This window comes from Centroberyx affinis, unplaced genomic scaffold (genome assembly GCF_046629955.1).
Source record: "Centroberyx affinis isolate AG114_WGS23_722 - 3 ecotype Tasmania unplaced genomic scaffold, CSIRO-AGI_Caff_v1 ptg001632l_1, whole genome shotgun sequence".
In the NCBI taxonomy this organism is placed as follows: domain Eukaryota; kingdom Metazoa; phylum Chordata; class Actinopteri; order Beryciformes; family Berycidae; genus Centroberyx; species Centroberyx affinis.
In genome coordinates, this window is record NW_027280069.1 from 225,484 (window position 1) to 246,337 (window position 20,854).

At 43.1% G+C, this 20,854-nt stretch overlaps 1 protein-coding gene across 4 annotated transcripts in view; it reads left to right on the forward strand.

The window, feature by feature from the left end:
- Positions 1 to 20,779, forward strand: part of prex2 (phosphatidylinositol-3,4,5-trisphosphate-dependent Rac exchange factor 2) — a 97,145-nt gene extending 76,366 nt beyond the window's left edge. For 3 of the 4 annotated variants that reach the window (XM_071528188.1, XM_071528186.1, XM_071528187.1), the window contains exons 37-41: positions 8,828 to 8,894; positions 9,359 to 9,549; positions 13,252 to 13,354; positions 17,751 to 17,818; positions 19,574 to 20,779. In XM_071528188.1, the coding sequence (XP_071384289.1) occupies positions 8,828 to 8,894; positions 9,359 to 9,549; positions 13,252 to 13,354; positions 17,751 to 17,818; positions 19,574 to 19,619 (475 nt within the window). In that variant the 3' untranslated portion in view covers positions 19,620 to 20,779. The remainder of the gene's footprint in view (positions 1 to 8,827; positions 8,895 to 9,358; positions 9,550 to 13,251; positions 13,355 to 17,750; positions 17,819 to 19,573) is intronic. The other variant, XM_071528189.1, reaches the window with a different exon arrangement.
- The last annotated feature ends 75 nt before the right edge of the window (positions 20,780 to 20,854 follow it).

Genomic DNA, 20,854 nt, shown 5'->3' on the forward strand with positions numbered 1-20,854 from the left:
TGTACTGCGTGAGAGATTCAGCTGTGCTATTCAAAATCTAGCAAACACACAATGTTAGTGTGTGTGTGTGTGTGTGTGTGTGTGTCTGCATGTGTGCTCACGGACATGTATGCACGTGTACTCTACGTCTTTATACAGTTTGACCTGCACAGAAAAGGCCTAATTGAATTGACAGCAGAGGCTCCAGCAGTAACAGGGAGCAGATGTGTGCTGACAGCCCAGGCGAGTGAGGCTGGTGATGGGGAGAGGATTAGGGGGCTGGGTAGGGGATATGGATAGGTGGTTTGCTTCAGAGACCCTAGAGAGAAATGAGACCCTGTGCTCTCTCAGGTAGCCATACAGTAACTCAATCTCCTCTCCAGCACAACCTGTCAAAGCCCAGAACTGCAGATTATTTTAGCCGAAATCCAATCATCTCTCTGTCCTCTCAAGCAAGTTATCAGTTCTCCCACTGTGTTTATAATCCGATGGGTTGAATCCTTTAATGTACTGTAAGACTGGTTTCAGGAATCAGATTTACCATTTTTGCCAAGTAGAGTACATGTACAGGAATTTAGTGGTAATTTGATGGTGTTTGTGCTGAGACATAGTGACAACTTACAGAACACCTATAGCTCAAGGACAACAGCATATCGCATAAGTGCAAAGGGACATTGCAAGGCACATGAGGTAAACTAGCCACTCCATATATACAGAACATTCAGCATTCAGTGCCAATGACTCACTCATGTAGGCCTGCACATGGTGTAATACAGTGAGCACTCACGAAATTTTAGTAGGTTCGTTGCACCAGGAATACATTTCTTTGCTACCACCTTGTATCAATTGCAGTAATGTAAATACTCCCAGCTGGCTTGCAACAGGCAGTGAATACAATGTCTCTCTATGCAATATTACCAGTAGTTTTCTCTAGCCGCCTGCCATGTGTCTTTCTGCTGACCACAGACCAGGCTGTGATGTCACTCCTCTCTCCAGTGCAGCCTTCCAACCTCAGGCACCTCGTTATCCTTGGAGCCCGGCCACGGCAGCGCTGGGTCTAACCCACAGTATGGTCTGGAGCCAGAGGCTGACTGACAGACAGAAACAGCCCAGCACACGCAATACTGAACTGCATGAACTGCAGCACCTAGATTAGGGGCTCTCAAACGTTTTCATGTCACAGACCCCCAAACAGAGCCGCATTAGGCCACAGACCCCCCTTTGCCAAGATTTTGTCCCAAAGACCAATTTTTGTTGTTGAGGGGTTCGGAGTTAATTTTCTAACTGTCAGCAGTGTATGTGGGGAGATAATAGTGGTGAGAGTGAAACCTGTGATTCGTATATACACTCTTACATTCTCTAATTGGGATCATTTGTAGTGAATTCAATTACAGAGGAATTAAAGTTCCTTGCTATTCTCGGGACCCCCTGGATCTCCCTCACGGACCCCCACCGCTGGCCTAGATAACGTATATTTCTGTAAACATGTGTGTGTGCGTGCGTGTGAATGCATAAGTGTATTTGTGCATGTGTATATGTGCGTTATCGTGAATTCAAAAGCATGACGAAAGCATGTTGTGTGTCTTTGTCTCTTGCTTTCTCTGTCTTTTTTTGCGCTCCACCATTGAAGCCTTTGCCAGCATTCATCGTGGGATTTATCCTATTTCAGAGCAGTAATAACAGTCACGTAAATGATACCATCGCAAGGGTTGCTTTGAGATTTCCCAGCAGTCCACTGTCTCTGCCGTGCGCTTGCATTGCCCACACCAAGATACGGTATGGTCTGATTAAAGCCATAGCGCCTGATGAAGTCACTCAAGTCTTCTGCAAAACATAAACTCACAGGCCAAATCACAAGCACATGCCTGCTCCCATAGGAGTCAGTGGTATACAGAGCCAGCACACAATGTTTTCAGTCTTTTACGAACCATCTCAGCTGACGTGCAGTGATGTAGAAGAGTTTTGAAACCCTGACATATAGCAAAAAGGCAGTTTCCATAGATTTAGTCATGTTTTTGGTTTGAATCTCATGCAAGTTACTACATGCAGAAATGGTAATGCGATTTTGAGTTTAATGGGGAGGGGTAATTGCCCCTAATTTTTGTGTCGCATGAGGGAAATGTCCAGAAGCATCGAATCCTTCATGTATTAACCCCACTCTTTAGGCAAAGCTCCCTGTTGTAAGTCCCTGTTGTTTATGAGGAAAGAACAGAAATTGCACAGAAAACAGCTTTGCCTTTAGGATAGAGCAGCAAGGGAAAATGGGAAAGAGGGAAAGGTAAGAGGAAGGATCGTCAGAGGAGGTGGAGTGAGGCGAAAGGATGGGAAGAGATTTCAAGGCAGGGATGTAGATGGGGTGATGGAGGGGAGGGAGGAGCAGAGAGGAGAAACAGAGGGAGGAGAGTGTGCAAATGTATTATGCAAAGGGAGAGATTACTGCAGGTTTCTGGTTCCACCTCATTTTGATCTTATTGACAGGAAGTTTCAGAAAGGAATGGGGTTTTCCTTTCACAAGCTCACTCTTGCTATTGTATTGATTTGTTATGCATGGTATAGAGTGCAAAACAAAGACAGAGAGAATGCATTGTGTGCATGACAAATACTGCATGTTGTTTGCATTGCATATTGTACTGAGTGTGTATCATGTGCAAATGTCGTCTCCTGCAGCCATAACATTAACCTGTCAGTGTAACCAGACACGTTTAAATCAATGGTTTCTGGCACTGGGACAGGCAGAGAACTATACTGCAGGCATTAGGCTTCTCTCCCTAATGGAAATGCATATGGCAACAGTGGAGGAACATTTGGCACTGAAACACAAGGCAGTTCTGAGATTCTCACATCTCAAAGTACATCTCCCTTTGACATCATTGCATGATGTATGTGGAAGTTAAAATTATATACCATTTGTCGGAAAGGTAAGTAATACACTGGGATTCAGGATAATAGTGTCCACCAAATGATATATATTATTGCCATAGTCTCTTGTATTTCATACTCCTCCATTTAAACAGTCATGGGTCATTACCACACAACACAGCTAATCTGTGCTTGAATTGCACTTCCCCAGGTAATTTCTGCTCATTGCACATTGTACTGTAACTATAGAGAGTCGTTAATCGCAAAACTGCAGTCCAGTTTGTCTTGATTAGACAGTGAGAAAATGCCCTGAGGTTATTGCAGGTCACAGTGTCAGTTGCAACACAGCAGCGAGCTCCCTCACTCCTTCCTTTATCTCTGCTCCCCTATGGCTGGAGCAGAGATCGATCCCCTCACTCCTGTTCAGGCGTGACCTAGTGTTTAGTGTTTAATTCTGTCAGTGGGAAGTGCCACGTGCACGGCATGATTAATGCTGCTAGCTGAATGAGCAGGGCGGTAATTGCTAACTCAGGTTGCGCTTGGTTAGTCTCATATACATGAACATGCGCACAGACACTTGCACCCAATGCATGTACGCACACACACTTGAATGGGTACACACATACACACACAAACAGATATCCAGTTCAAGCCTCCCTAACAGCTAGCTCTGGGTAATCTGTGCTGTCTGCTCCCCAAGGATATCACCACAGTATCTGCTGAAAGAACAAGATGACGGATGGCATGGCATCCCTGAAGGTCATTCAGCACACAAACATGCATTCTACCACTGTGTTAAACATCAAAATATCACCACAAATCTGTAGTTGGGCTCCAAAGGAATAGCTGCTACATGCAATTGATGGCATCTTGTTCACTGTAGCAGGGCTAATGTAGTAAAGATTAATACAGTGATAGCCACTGCAGCAAGTTCCCACATCTTGCTTCTGACCTGCATTAGTGCTGCAAGCTTCTCTCAAGCAATTACTCCTGGGAGTGGAGCAGCAGTCAAGCAGCAGTGCAGCTAGCTGGTTAAAAGTGAGATTTCTATGATGGCTCTATCTGCAACCTAAGAAGTAACTCTAAGCGTTCTGAGCAGTCGTTCTCACTGAATGAGAAACATGGCTCAGCCACCCTGCTTCTCCTTGGATCAAGTCACGAGTCTCATTTCTATGCTGATTATGGATATTCTCTTAGCTGCAGCAGCGAGGCAATGACAAGATGCCCATGTGCATTTTATAAACAGAACTGAGCATTGCTGTCTCTTAATGTATTCCCACAGTTCAAAAAGTGATGAAAATGCTACAGTCTTTGCCTTGGCGAAGGGAGTCCCAGTTCACTAAGAGCAGGGGGGAAGGTGGTGGGGCTTTGTTCTGGTCCAGCTGGAGTGCAGTGAACCTGCGTTTATAAAGCCTCTTGAGGCTGAGGATCACTGACCAGGTTCCATTTATCATTCCTCATTCATTATATTGTGGAACGGCCAGAATGATCACGGCTCTGCACTTACACTTAGCGATGCTTGATACTGTAAAAAAGACCTTGACTCATCTTTGCAGCAGCCTGAACTATGTGTGATTCTGCCAGACAGAGGGGAAAACAGTATCATCTTACACCAATGAAATGCATGCGTTCATCTGTCCAAGAGGAGCCATGGATATTTTTCACATGGCAAGGCACCTTCTTACATGTAGTAAGAACATGTAACTGCTTGTGTTTCCTCTATGACAGTGATTTAGGAGAGCTAAGGTATGTCTTAAACGGGATCTGACACTAAAACCCCATTAAGGCTGATCTGCTTTTGGTGTCAAGGACCGGACATTTGTTTCTTCGTCTTGATTGACACTAATGGCTTTGACAATGGCCTTCTTGACCTCTATAATGAAAGTGTGAAATTAAATCAAAGCAGCATATAATGTGTGTGTGTAATACTTTTCTGTTGACTATATTCAGGGAGTTCAGTGCCTTCAGAAGAATAGTCCATATTTATTGTAATTTGATGACTTTGATCATTGTCATAATAGTCATATTTTTTTTAACTTTTATTATTGAACAAAAGGAAACATTGTCATTATTACCTAGTTATACCTACTATATATTTATCAAGTGTGAACACTCCAAGTAATTTTACCTGGCATGCATTTCTATATTAAACTGTGGCCGTCAGATCGCTGGTCATAAATCCTCGGAAGTGTAAATAAGGAGGCGTGGGATACAGAAATGACCTGCAGCACACTACACACTGCATCACACCAGCGTCAATGCAGAAATATCACTATATGGCATGTGAGACCTCCGGCAAGGCCTCATTAGCCCATGGGCAGTTCAGCCACACACTGCAGGGGTTTGTGGAGGATTTAATAACCGTGAGTGTCGTTCATCACGGCAGCGTCAGTGATTTACATGGACCAGCATGCACCTCTGCGGGGTCACACACACGTGGAATGGCAAAAATCCTGGACACTTTAAATGTGTCCTCAATGGTTTGGTGGTAGTCAAATCCACTGAATATGCTAAACAATCACATTTAGAATGTTTTTAGTCATCACTCAAAATGTTTCAGGGATCATTTCGTCTTTTCTCTTGTCCGTGTACTTTTTCTAGAGGATGTCATGCTACTGTTCCCACGCTTCTACTTTGAAAACATCTGTGTTGTAGATCCCCCTTCATTGACACTGTAGCCACTGCTAATGCTCCTGTGTTGGGAAAAGGCCTGAAGTGTCCTATTGTTATGAAGAAAGCAGAAACAAAGGGAATTAAGTATCCTCATAGGCCCATTAAAATAAGGCCGGTTGAAAGCAGAGCAGGGCATCCCTGGCCTGCAGCCAAATCCTCCATTAGAGCCTTGTGTAAAAACCTGTTGGGACTGGGATGGGGGGTGTGGGGGTGGAGGGTAATGGGGGGTAGGGGCATTAGTTTTTGCAGAGGGGGCTGAAAGCCCGCGCTTGCTGCCCCACTAACTTCACCCTTGGTTTTCCAGAGCTTTATAGCCACAAATACAAATAGGGGAAATGTTCTTCCCAGATGAAATAAAGCCACAGAGCTGATCGCACATGGTTACTAAAACATTCTTCTGTTACACATTGTGCAGTCAGAGGGTTAGTGGGTTGGGGTTTTGATTGGAGGAAATCTCCCATGGAACCCATAAAAATAAAGTGGAGAAGCTGTTACTGTCTTAAATGTTGTTGGAGGGTGCCTGTGGCTCAGAGGGAATGATTACAAGCTTGTGACCATGCTGCTGGGGGCCCACTATGTCCTTTTCTTCAATCTGGCCTTCGCAGCTCTTGATTGCCTTTAAAATGGGGCAGCTGGAGTTCAGGCTCCATGTGAGAGTTGAGCAAAGGGGCGTGGGTAAACCTGAGAGCCACTGTCGATGGGAAAGGAAACAGTATAGGCGCCCTGTGGATTTAGGCCTACACCTAATATGTATGTAATATGTTGTTAGCCACACAGTGATGTTTGCACACTGTGTGTGGGCTTAAAATGTCATTTTTCACTCATAATAATTTCTGAAGTGCCTAGTTTCCAAACCTCTGACAAAACATCATAAGCCCAGAGGATGTAATACAGGCCTACTGTAAACCACACATCACTTGTAGTCTGACTCTTATTATTTTGTCATTAGAGACCTCCAGGAGAGTCAGCTCTGTCCCTCAGGCTGTGGTTGTCTGTATTTTTAGAACGCCCAGCCTCTTGGAGTAAGTCTGTGAGATAATCAGTGGGTAAAATGGCCTTGTCTCTGCTAAATGTGTGTACAAGGGCAAGGTGAGTTCAGGTTTTCTTTTTTTTTTTGCCAAAACAGATAAACGTAAATGCGAGCATTGTTCAGATGGAGTGGAGTTGGCCAGTTATACAGAAGGTGACTCTTCTCTCAGACAGATTCTAGTATAGACCTTCAAGATAAAGGTCTGAGCAGCAGACCGATAAGAAGGACAAGGGTGAGTGGGCTCGCAGCACACAGTTGGGGTATAACAGATAACAGGCCATACCTGCAGCAAGATCTTCAGTAAGAACTATTTCAGGGCAAGGTTTTCAGTTTGAATGGAGTTGTTTTCTTTTTTGTTTTCATAGTGTAGACGTTTTATCGCTTGAATGAATCTCAGCCCTCTCTTTGTTTGTCGTGTAAAGAGAATGATGTTTTGTTTGGAAGGAGTTAGATGCAACTTTCATGGACTGCAGTAGTTTGTTTTTCCACAGTACCTAGGCTTTATACACACACGCACGCACACATATACACATGCATACAGCACAATATTGATGCCAGTTGCTAACAGCACAAATCTTAATGAGGAAATCAAATATTTAGTGCTTTAAACACTGTGCAGACCCCACATACCCTTCATCCATCCACCCTTTATATATTATTTAGCAAATGACATTATGGCCCTCATGCCACTTTATATGTTTGCCAGCTGTTTATAAGAGGAATTGAAGAGGTTTGGCGGTTCTGAAGCGCTGTGTAATTCCCAGACTATCTTGAGCATCTTGTGAATGATAAAGCCGTCTTGAACCAATTACATGGGCTGTTAGCTCCGTCTGAACCCGTAGTAAACTCTGCTCATAGTCATTTAGTAGTGCACGCCACAAGGTTAAAGGATAATTCGCTGGATAGGGATGAAATAATTGGAAAACACTTGGAAACTGTCAAGAAAGGAAGGCATAAAATGGCTGCGCTACTCATCTGTGTCTTAGAATAGATGTGTTGTGTTGTGTGTTAGTGTCATGCATGTGGATATTAATAAGCTGCTCTACTGTTAATCAGGACTAAAATGACAAACATCCTGTTAGTGTGTAGGCAGCATGCTGTGTTGCAGATGTGAAAGCTCTGCCCACATATTAGCCCCTTAGCCCCATTAGTCTAAATGGGATCTGAGTGCATTATGGAGGCATTAGGGCCTTGTATGTATGTGAACGCATATTTCTTGGTTCCAGTGGGTGTGGGTGTGTTTACTTCAGTATGGCTGCGGTGGAGTATGTAGTTATTGTGTGTGTGTCTGTGTTCTTGATCACCTACTTCATTTCAATTCCGCTGAGTCCTGATTTATATCACTATAAAATCTTGAATCATGGATGTTTTAATGCTGCTCTGATTAATTAATTTCATTAATATTATGTCAGGCAGAAATACCACAGTCATAATGAATGCCTCCCTGGCCTGATTTTAATCACTTGCTGGCAGACTGAATGCAGATGAGTGAACTCTGCTTCATAGATTCTTGTAAACAATCTTCCTCCCGCAAAGTCTCTTGTTCCTGCATCTCTTATAACCGAATTTTGCCATAAACATTACATTTATGATTTCAAAAACGTATACTATATGGATGGCTGTGTGTTGTATATTATTATTATATTATTGCTTCTGGCATGAGACAATGTAGCGTGTGATTTTATTACAAGGGGTTTAATGTAGCATAGTATACCTATTTATAGTACAGTGCTGGATTACAGAGATTTGATAGAGTCACAGACTGCTGAGCTTGCACCAACAGCACTCAACCTCCATTGGGCTCATTGCAGCACGCAGCCTCTCTATCTCCTCGAAGATACCAGTCCAGTGCTGCCTCCGATGGAGGAATAAGACATTACACCAAATCAACTGTACTCCATGAATGAATGAGGCAATGGCATTTGGAGTGAAGCCCAGGACAAGAGATGCTTAGTCTGTGTTTCTGCTGAGCTGTGCCCGAGTTACTCTCATGATTGATAGTCAGATGGTGGAGCTCCATAATGAACGGGTGGCCTACTTTTCCCAGAAAGGCAGCCAGTGCCTTGCTCCTGATGACCTCATGGCGCAGGGAGGAGAGCACCACAGTGTGTTGTTCAGTCAGTGAATAACAACTTTTGTACTATTGTTTAATGAGTATCCACTCCATGTACATTAATGCTTCACATCTGGACAGTAAAAACAGTCTTGCCCTCCAATTACATTGCAAATATCCTGTTAAGGTTGCTCCATATCTGAACAGTTTTTTTTGTTTGGGGTTTCTTCCAGGGCATTCTACCTGGACCAGTCCAACATGCCACCCAGCTCTGCACCCAAAGCTGCCTTAATAGACAAGGTAAGAACACCCTCACACAACCTGCTGCGTTCATGTCATATGGGAAAAAGAGGAAGAACGGGATTACGTCTTGTTGCTACAAACTCAGTTTCTATTATCTTTGATTGCAAACATTGGTGGATTTGTTGTGTTGAGACACCTCTGGAATTTGTGACACCAAGTGGGAAGTCCACAAAATTTCCACATATCCTACTTGTAATTACCACTAAGAGGCTGAGGTGAATTTTTTTTCACCAGTGGGCAGCTCGTGTTTACGGTAAATCCGTGAACGCAGCATTACTCCCACATCCTGGGTCTGCCTGATGGAGGACTGCAAGCACATCCTCGTCTGCAGACACACTCTCCCTCCCCAGTTTGCTATGCCCTCCTCTCTTTGTACTCCTTTGTACATGAACAAGCTGCCAGTCGTTCATATCATTCCTGTTTGATCCTGACCCAGCCCCTCTCCCTCTGTGTCTATCCAGTTGATGCGTCCCCTCAACGCTCTGGAGGAGCTCTACCGTCTGATGGAGAGTTTTATCAGTTGTCGGCGTACTGCTGCCTGTCAGTACACAGCCTGCGGCGCTTCTGGAGTGGGGCTGCTAACTGTGGCCTCTGAGCTCTGCTCACGCCTCGGAGCCACACACATCGTCATGTGCAACAGCGGCGTTCATCGGTGAGTGTATGTGTGTGTGTGTGTATACGTCTTGCAATCCTGTGTGCACCACCTCCAGTTAAATCATACCTTTCTACTTTCCCCACTCCTCGTTTTCTTTCTGGATCCTCGTGTGTGACAGCTCTCTTGCAGTTTTCCGCTCTCTTTCATCTCGCTCGTTGACATCCTTCTCACCTTTACCATCATTACCACCATTTCTCCCTCGTTCTGTGCTCCTTCTTTCATCCTCTTTCTACCACTGCATTTCATGACATAACTCAGCCCTCTCTTTGCACCCTGCACTACTCACTGTGGGGATTTTCTATTAATACACCGTTCTGTGCATTAATTATCATTAGGACGTTCTCGTTAATGGGGCCCATTGTTTCTCAGACCAGATTAGGGACTTTTAAGTACGCATAGCACTTTACACAGGAAGGAGACAGGTCAATTACTTCTATTCTCATTGAATTCTATATACGGCTCCCTAATTCACCTGCTGCTGAGGGCATCATTCATCAATGCATGAGGACAGAAATATTCTGATCGTTTGTCACCCCTGATCTCCAGTTCCAGCTTTCATCTTTCATCTCTTACTTTGTTCTTTCTCTCCACCCACCCCTCTCTCTGATACCCTCTTTCTTTAGCCTATGACTGTTTCCATATCTTTTTGTCACAGTCACACGCACATACTCACACAGTCGCACGCACACACACCCTCATGTGTATGCTGGATGTGACTGATGGTTTGATAAAGTGCCATGGATGGAGCTGCCTGGTTGCCTGAGCTCTAATAGAAAGTTCCCGTCTGTGCAATGACTGCTGCTCCTTTATTAACCCACAGCCTGTGTGTGTGTGCGTGTGTGCGTGTGTGTGTGCAATTACACACACTAGCCACAAGTTACCCAGACAGGCTAAGTGTACCGTGACACAGCAGGTGACAAGGCCTGCCATATTCAGGATTATTTGTGAACTGGCTTTCTCCCTAAATACTATTTTACCTTTCAAAGCTACAGAAAGAAAGGTGCGTTGGATTCACTACCACTCGTAAGTTCGAACTGCCTTGATGCTTGATGTTACTATCCAAAAAAAACAAGTCTTTATGACAGTCAAGGTGTTGTGTATAACTGCCTTACTATTGATAGAACAGATTATACATGAGTAAACCTATTTCAGTGCTTCCTCTGTATAATTTCAAACATAATACACAAAAAAAAATCTTCTGTGTATTGTTCATGTAAATGGCGAGAACAGCGAATAAATCTCTCGGTATAAATGAAAAACCTATGAAGCCAAGCCAGTAGATTAGTAATGTGGAAATTGCATTATCAGTATGGCAGCCTTCTCATGCACTATTGATTGGATTAGTTGGCTTGATGGATGAGTTTTAATAACAGTGAAAGCGTGATATTTGGGGGCATCAGCAGTTTGCAATATGCTGTGCTCCTCTCTTCTCTACATTTTTCGTCCATCACCCCTATAAAATCCATTAGAGGCAAAAGAGAGAGCTCACACTCTGCCAGCAAGACAAAAAGATAGCAGGAAGGGAGAATGGAACAAAAGCACAAAGCCTCATGCACGTTCAAAGACACTAGCTTTCACACAGAGTTTGAGATGCTTTGCTTTTTGTCATTCACAGACATATCAGACAGCAGTCGTACATTTGGGCTACATGTTCAGATCTGCTTCACTTTCTGGGGCCTTTTTATTCAGCGCTGTGACTTTTCCTTCATCTGACCTCTACTTGGAGTCAAGTGCGGAGTTTATGGAAATGTAAACCGAGTCTTAAAATGAAGCTCTTAAAAGAACGATGCACTGTGCATACAGTACTTTATAATATCCAATTTAAATGTTTAGTCTGTATACTTTCCTTCTACGTCCTCTCTGCCCTGTACTTTTATCTCATTTTCTGCTGCTTCCTCCTCTTGTTGATCCCCTCGCTGCATCCTGTATCCTCTCTATCTGTCTTACTCTCTCTCTCTCTCTTACTCCCTCTCTCCTTCTCTCTCTCTCTCGCCCCGTCTTTCCCTCTCATTTATCAGTATGGACTCAGCTCTGGGGGAACGGAGGCTGTAAATGGGATGTGGGCTGGAACCACATAAAACAGATGGGTATAAATCACCTCATCCTATCACACCAGCCCTAATGAACAGGGAGACCAAGGGGCCTCATACACATGGATTCTGAGTAGTTCCTTCATCCCGCTCCTGCTGAGGAGATATTGAAGGATCCTCCGTGGGTTTTTTTCCTCCTTTATCGGTGTGAGAAGCTCAAATGGGTGGTTAAAAAATCCAGCGGTGGCTTGTGAAAGGACATCTCCTGCAAATCTTCACTGGAATGCCGCTCAGCACATACTGCAGATGATCTTCGGGTTCATTACTTTTATCACATGATGTTATGCGGTCATAAAGTTGTGCAACTGGAACTCAAGGGGACATTTAAATCCTGATCTGATTGATCTGCAGTGATGGTTTATGGCAGCAATACGTCCCTTACCGCACATCTGTTCAGTTTTTTTTTAAGTTTTGTTTTGAGTCAAGAGTAAAACACTACCATGCAAGACAGAGATATTAATCAAACAGCTTTCTTACCAGCCCCATGGCAATGTTACTCAATGAAACTCAATCTGGCAGTGTTGGAACTTTGGACAGTTCAATTTGCAGTGAAAGGGCCCTGGATCAATATGCTTGTGCAGCTTATTATCATAGAAAGGTCACCCAGTACCCTTGACACCTGTCACTGGCTCTCTAAGGATTTATCCACACACTGCCGCCTGTGTGTGTGAGAAAGAGAGAGGGAGGGAGAGACTCGGGTGTGTCTGTGTGTGTGTGGGAAGGAAGTTTGCTGTGACTAATGAATCACAGACACACCTCAACACTCATTTTACACACATCACACCCCTACAGCAGTGAGAGTATATAGCTTCTGCTACAGAATACACACTGACTCGTCCTTGGACCTTTTTCCCCCGGCTGCGATGAAAGTATCAATCCTGATGATGAGAAAACTGGGTTGTCTCTGCAAGTGCTGAAAGTCCACCTCAAGGTTTATTCCTCTCCTCCTATTTAATCTAAAGCAAAAAATCAGGGGGTTTTATCATTCTCCTGATGCTGGGCGTTTGCTCACTGTGAGCGACATATCAATGGTGACTGAATTGATTCATTAGCGAGGAGATGAGCAAAGGTGAAGCAGGAGAAATATGATGATAATGACAAGGTGTCAAGAGGAGCGAAAGACCGACATGGAGATTTGATAGTCTTATTGAGTTCTGCTGGAGATCTGCCGTATCTGGATGTAGCCCAGAGTGTTAGTTTGGCATGCTTTTGTTTCTTCTGCCTTCACAGCCAAAGTACTCAGTCTCAAATCTTGCTTTCAGGCTCAAATGAATGTCTCCGTCTGTAGCAAAGACTGCTTTGTTGCCATCAGAGCACCTCGAGGGCTATGAATCTCTCAGTGTTGAGTCAGCGCAGGCCTGTATCATCACTATAGATGATTCTCTTGTGAGTCAATTACAGACTGTATGCTTTGATAGTACAGTATTTGTGGAATAAGAAAACACATCTCCCAAATCTCTTGGTGCAACATTCCTTACTCACAAAACTGCATTTTCAGGAACGATATTGGTCTTCAGAGAATCCAACATCCACTCCCCCAGTGACATCTTGATAAATACTGAGGGTGTGTGTTTAAGCTTGACATTATGTTTTCCTCTCTGACCAACAGCTGTACTCTGAGTGTGACACTGGAGCAGGCTATCCTGCTGGCTCGAAACCACGGCCTGCCCCCCCGCTGCATCATGCAGGCCACCGACGTCATGAGGAAACAGGTATGTGGAAGCATACACATGCATGCACATGTGTACGTGCACACACATACACAGTGTGACTGCTAAAGGTTAGGGCGACACATTTGCATCTTACTCCACTCCACATATCCCCTCTCTGTTTATATTCTGCTCAGCCTCCTTCTATTGCTGCTACGGTCTGATCCCGTTGCTGGATTACAAATTATTTGCTTTTGTTGGTACAGCCCCAGCAGTGAGATTTTACTAGCATTGTTTCACTTGGAGGGAGACAGGATCTATGTTTCAATCCATGCTGCAATTTCTGCTTCCAAAAATGATGAGATCGACTGTGTGCTTCATTGAGTCTGGCAAACTAGACTGCCAAATCTATTACCCTTGGATTTAACATTGCCAATGGAGAGACAGTTAGGCCAATAAATGCTTTGATTTTTTTCGACCAACTTCCTCAGACTGTTTGGTTTCCTCCAGACTTCACTAGCTAAGCAAAGATGCAATTTTTCAAAGGCTGCCCCCAGGTTTACTAACGCTAAATGAATTTGTTATGAAAGACTTTTTAATCATTTTGGGGGGAAAAGAAGGAATCTTTTTCTGCCGTCCAAAAGCAACAATCGTTCTCATTTCTGCTGTCTTCAGTATAATTTATCTCACCACTTTCTCTGTTCATTCTCTCTCTTTCTGATTGCAACATTACCAGATAGGCATCCACTTCTGCCAGAATATGAATCAGAGAGAAAAAGGGAGAAAGAGAGTTGAAGGACTGGAGCTTATTTGTATTGTATTTGCATGTCTACCTGGGGCTGAGAGAAGCAATTCCCATTACTTTCTCATAGCGTATGCATTTTCGCCCCACAAAAGGCTTGAGCCGTGACCAGAACTTGCCCTGCATCTCTAACTCCCATTAGAAGTTCTGCGAGTGCTGCTTGCAGTCAGAGGAGAGGTTAGTCGAGAGGCCTGGAACATGCGGGAGGCGGAGACGTTTAATCTCTACACTCTTAGAGGAAGTGGGCTGCCAGCCAGAAGAATGCAACTCTGTGCATTGTTTGACCTTCAGTACTATGTGGCTAGAAAGAATACGACCATGTGCAGGGTGTGGGTATGAGATATTGTTCAATAGAATATAAAAAGGTGCAGGTATGGTGTTTGGCTGTTTCACTAAGTTTTGCAGAGCCCAGTGTAAGCCCTGTAATTTGTCTTTGTAGAATAATCGCAGTACAATGTGACATTTATTGTACAGTGTTTCTTAAATTGAGACAGGTAATTTATGGATTTATGGACTTTTTAATTGTGTGTTATTGCATCTCCTTTTTGCTCAACCTTTTCCCAAGTCTCATTAGACATTTGACTTGACATTTTCTTGTGTCATCATTGACCTAGGCACCACTGAGAGGAGGTAACTTCAGACCAAATAGAGAGCAGAGGGGAGTCTGCTGTGTGTGTGTGTGTGTGTGTGTGTGTGTGTGTGTGTGCGTGTGTGTCCTTGGTCTCAGACATCAGCTGATGAATCTGTTGAATATGAATATCACTCAGGGACTGGCTATGCCTCTACTTCCTAGCTGAATATTCATCTGCTCACTCACGAAAGATTACCCAGCACAGCATCGAGCCCAATAGGACCCATCCATCATGCCTAGACACCACCACTCAGCTTGGGATGCATCAGCATTGCAGTGATTTGGGAAAAATTGGTCCAATCCTGGCTTGATTTTTAAACTTGTGCCTGGCAATGTCCAATATTTTGATTGTATAAGAAGTGAGCAGTGAGCACCCTATACTTTGAGAACTGTCTTGAGGAGATAATTTACAATATCACCCTTTTAGACTTTATTTATCCTGTATCAACATATGGCAGGGGCAAGTTCTGAAGTGATGACTGCTTTTATAAATGCTAGGAAATATACTTGAACGTAGGCCTGGGCGATATGGTTGAAATCAATATCACGATAATCATAAGGATTTTTCTCGATATCAATATATATCACAATATGGTTCATGTATGCAAAATCACGTTAAATAATCAAATTAATGTTCGTCTCATTGAACCGAATGCTAATGTTAGGTGTGACGTCAAACAAAACAGAAATATTCAAATAATATTCCTACCATACCTCATTTTATGAGAGTTTTTAAGTAAAATTTGCTTGTCATCATCAATTTAGACACCAGAAATGTGTGTCATGCTATTAAAATATCTTCATATCATCACAATATGATTCCACTGAAAGACGATAAACGAGAATATGTTGAATTATCGCCCAGCCCTACTTGAACGTGCATGCGTTTCTGGCAGAAGTGGATGCATATCTGGTAATGTTGCAATCAGAGAGAGGGAGAGAAAGAACAGAGAAAGTGGAGAGGGAAATTATACTGAAGACATGAGAACACTGAGAAATGTTGCTTTTGGACAGCAGCAAAAGCTTCTTTCTTTCCCCCAAAAATGATTAAAAAGCCTTTCATGACAAATACGTGTAGCATTAGTAAACCTGGGGGGGCTGCCTTTGAAAAATTGCATCTTTGCTCAACTAGTGGGGTCTGGGAGAAACCAAACATAGCCCAAGGAATTTGGACGAAGAAAATCAAAGCATTTATTGGCTGAACTGTCCCTCCATTGGTAACGTTACACCCACGGGTAAGAGATTTGGAAGTCTAATTTGCCAGAGAAAACTTGATACTGGGAAGAGCAGATCAGGACAGATCAAATGGAATAAACTAGATTCAACATGATGAATAAAAATTTACTCCCAGGAAATATTTTTTTCACCTTCTCATTGATGTTTCAGCCATCAGGTCCTTGGCAGAATCTCAAAATAAATCAGTTTTGGGTGCAGATACATCATTTATAAAACATTCAGCTAGCAGGTTTTAGGTATCAGGTAAAACAGAAATGTGACGCATGTGAACAACATTTTAAATATAGGAATGAGACACCGGATGGACTCTGTTTTCCTCCATTTGCTTTTATAATGCCTGAGACGTCATCCAATATGAATAGTTTCAGACATCTATCATTTTAAGAAAGTTCCATTTGTTGAAGTGACTACAAAAAAAGAGAGTTTTGTTTCTACTATTGCCACTAACTCACCTGAACTTCTCGGTGTGTGTCGGAGTGCCATGTTTTTTAGGGACATTAGGGGGCATCTGTGTCTGGAGGCATCAGGATGGATGGCTGTGATAGGCATCGGATAATTGCTGATGCTATCCTGCTATCCGGGCGTAGCATAGGACAGACAGTAAGAACAGAGAGGTCAGACAGCTAATGCACTCTTGGCCAGTCGCTCCCTCTCTACTCAAAGAGGAGATGTTGATGACCTCTCGGGGTAATGATTTGATTATGTATTTCTGTGTGTGTGTGTGTGTGTGTGTGTGTGTGTGTGTGAGAGAGGGGGGGGGGGGGTGGTATTTGTGAGTGCAGGTGTTCTTGTCTCTAAATTGCAGAGGGACTGAGTTGCTTTCTGCACACACCTCCTGCCCCCCGCAGTTGTGTATCTGCCGACTCTGCACACGGCCAGCAGAATACAGGAACATTAGCGAAGTGAAGGCATGCTCCTGACTGGGCACAATCGAACTCTCTCAAATACAAACACACACACACACGCACACACCTTTCATCGTCCAAATTCCTTACTGCCCACTTTTCGTTCCCCATAGAAAACTACACACATGCATGCGCGCTTTCTTGCGTACATGGTCAAACAGACAAAAGGCAGCTGTGGCTTAAATAGAGGGGGCTCAACACGCACCGTATGACATCCACTTAGCCAGCCACAATATTTATCGGTGGTGTTAATGTTTAGGATTTACACCTTTGTTCTCACAGGTGACTGCCAGTCATTCTGGACCTGGCAGAAAGCAATCTCACTTGGGGGAAACTCAGGCCATTAAACAACCGCCATCACCAGAGATTGATTCTGGCTAAGATGGCGTCCAATCATAGCTCATCCCCTGGACCCAGGGGACTTTTAAAATATGTGCATCCTGTATTTCTGAATTTACAGCCATAAACAAATCCATTCAACAACCAAGGCCAGCGCAAAGCGATCTATCTAGGAAGAGTTATACCACTGAAAACAGCAAGGCCTCAATAGTTCCCAGTGTTTCTTGATAAAATGTTCAATGAACTAATGTTGGCAGTTGCAACAAATATAATTCCACACAGTAGAGAGTTTGGCTAATATTGCTCAGCAATTTGTGTCCAAGCAAAAGCTGAATCACCAGACAATGTCAACATTTTTTTTTACACACAAAGCTTTTGGGCCAAAGCATTCCCAATGCTCGGAGGGCTGAAATGTCCTCTGGCTTACTGTCTAAGCTTTGTTTAAGCTCTTCTGTCTGTGGTGTTATTCTTAGCTGCTATTTATGTCAGTTGCATTTCAAATCGATCCAGGACGCCATGAATTGTTGATCTCTGTTTGTCGTTTAGGGTGCAAGAGTTCAGAATTCTGCCAAGAACCTGGGAGTGAGGGATCGCACGCCGTCAACAGTGCCAAGGTAAAACTGCAGTCACGTCCCGTTGATGTGCGGTAACACCAGCCTATTAAACTAATAATGTCCATCTGTGGGTACTTATTTCTGCTTTTGTAAAAGTGAGCATGTGTTCGTACAGTGCATACCTAGTGCACTTGTTTGTATTGGGTCTGTGTGTGCGTGTGCGTGTGTGTGTGTGTGTGTGTGTGTGTGTGTGTGTGTGTGTGTGTGTGCTTTTTTGTGTGTCAGACCAGAACCAAGTGGTTCCATTAGAAGGGAGCTCCCTGCACTCACTAGCACCAAGTTAAGGACAAGGACTGCCTCAGCCATTTGGCTATGACATATGGGCTTTTGTGTGACAGGCAGCCCTTTTGAACCTTTTAGTGAAATTGACAAATACAATTAAGTAGGGGGATGATTAGTGTTGAGACGTTGTGGTCGGAGGGTGAAATTGCTGCACTCTCAGTAGGTTTATGTCATAATTGTTGCAGTGTGAGTGACTGCTCCAGAATGTGTAAGTGTGCTTTCTGGACCGTGAGACGCGCTCCTATCCCGATTCAAAGGGCTGGTTCACTGGATGGAGATCCTCACTATCGCTGCACTAAAGATAAGAGGAGAGTGAAATTGAGTGCTAGGTTAAATTAAGCTGTCGGCGAGTTTGACTTGTGTGCCGCGGGGCGATGTCAGGCCAAGGTCATCGTGCGTGACACCCATCTGCCCTTTAGCGATTATTTCAACTCCAGAGGACAGCAGTGCTGCAGTGGGATGCCAGAAATATAGCTGATACTGGGAAACATGTATGTGAGGTGTTAAAGGATAACACCGGAGTCATTTTAGTTTTTTTTCCTTGCGTTGACTAACACAATACATCATGTTGAACATAACCTGTATTGCAGTTTTTCCTAGCTAATTATTGAGTTTAATGGGGAATATTTTCACTTTTTCCATTACCGCACACTGTTAATTGCTTCTGGTGGCAGTGAACAGGCGAAACGAAACTTAAGGCAGAGTGGGAGGCAAATACTCACAGTGATCTCATGATCATTCAGTTCTGTCAGAGTGGAACTACTTTTGACACAATTGCAACTACAGTGATTGTGGCCTTATAAAGTCATGTTAGGAAAAAAATACAATACAAATGTTGTTTCAAATGATGGATTACATTTGTCAGTGCAGCAGTTTGTCTCTGCAAGCTGTTTTTAATGCATTTTTTAAAACAATGGGAGCCTATGACTTCTGGAAGGTAAGGCAAACCGGCAGCAGAACAGACAGTAGTAGCTTCGACTTATAGTTGTAAGTACTTCTTGTGGGTTTTTAAAGTTATGACTAGGTTTTAGATTTTATATTCACAAAAAATGTTCCCCTAAATATTACCAAACCAAATACAGTTCACTTTTGTACCAACACACAACACTTCTGTCAGGGTAGGAGATAAACTCTGAAGTAATTTCTATCAGTTTCAGTACTCACATAGATGTTCTTTGTAGCACAGTACTGGGTGTGTGCTGCTAAAAATAGTTATGTGAATACTCAAAGCTTTCCTCCCGAAACTGGACAGAGACTTTAGGACATACAGGACCAATGGAGTATTGTGGCAATAATAGGAAGTGACACTCAGTGACGGATCACCTTCAGATCTTCCCTCTGTGTTTCTGCATGGCTGTGTGCATAGTGTTCAGTGTTTATGATACTGCATGTTAGTGTGTAGTTTACCTGTGACTCGCTGACTCACCTGAGGTTAATGCCGTCTCATCCGTGTGTTTCTCCGTCTCCAATCAGGCTGTACAAGCTGTGCCAACCTCCACCCCCAGACGGTGACCCATAATGCAGTGCATCCAGGAAGTCGGCGACAAAGTTCAGAGGAGCTTCAAATCTCAACCATCCTGTTTCCTAAAGTCTTCTCTCCGCCCATGAAGGATCAACCTAATTAAAGACAATTGATGACATTGACGATCTGTCATTGAGTCCAGTTTTATATGTTCAGAGTAGCCGCCTATATGTAAATAGAATTTTAAAACAGTAAATAGTATTTTTAATACTTTATATTTTTCACTGTTGTACTTTATAAGTGTTTTGAAATGTTTTCTTATCCTGCTATCATTATCCTGCGAGCATCTCATCAGAACATGTTTCAGAATGGGAAATAAAGATTTATGCCTAGAGGGTGCAGTCTAAACAGCTCAATGAAATGGAAGGAATCCATCAATCCTCTATCCGCGTATTATGGGCTGAAAATGATCCGTTTGTTTTCATGAGGGAAATTTGCATTTCATCATATTAGTTCAATTTGCATATGAAATGAGTGAGATTATATTGATTAAAAGGATATTGGATGAAATTTGGCATCGTATTTGTTCAAGTTAGCCAGTTTCTCTCTCTGCTTTTCTTCAGCTCTCACTTCATTGCTTTATTGATTCCCTCAGTATTGGATAACCATGTGAATGTTTGCTGTGTAACTTTCTGACATGATGTTCATTGGCCTGTAAATATGCATATTTAGCAAAAAATGGTTCTGTGCTGAAAAGAGAGCCGTTCTCTTGTTTCCCACCTTATGCTGATTTCTAAGACTGTTACAGAAAGTCATCATGGTTCCCTGCAGGATGGCGTGAACGTTGTGTTTTCTATATCGCAGCCTGTGCCTTGAACAGCGCAGCACCCTGATATGAAGAGATTTTCTATGGTCCATCAGTATTAACACAGTATAGGTTATGCCAAGTTTTGGAAGTAGAGCTATGAAATATATTCTGTTATTTTATATTGTCAGTACTCAGGATTAAAGTGTCTCTCTTTGTTACTTATCATTATTGGATGTTATCATTGTAGAGTGGATGACTAGCTTACTACTATGCAATCAAACACGTGGTAATAAACTGCATCAATAAGCTCCAGTTTATTAGTGTTTCCCATATGTCTCAATATTTTGTTATTGTAAAAATGAAGGTTGACTTAGCATGCCGCATATTTTCTTTACAACACGGAAATGAAAACAAAGTTATATACTGTATCTGTAAAACAGATTAAAATTGTTAACATTTTTTGGGCTGAACACGTCTGCAATTC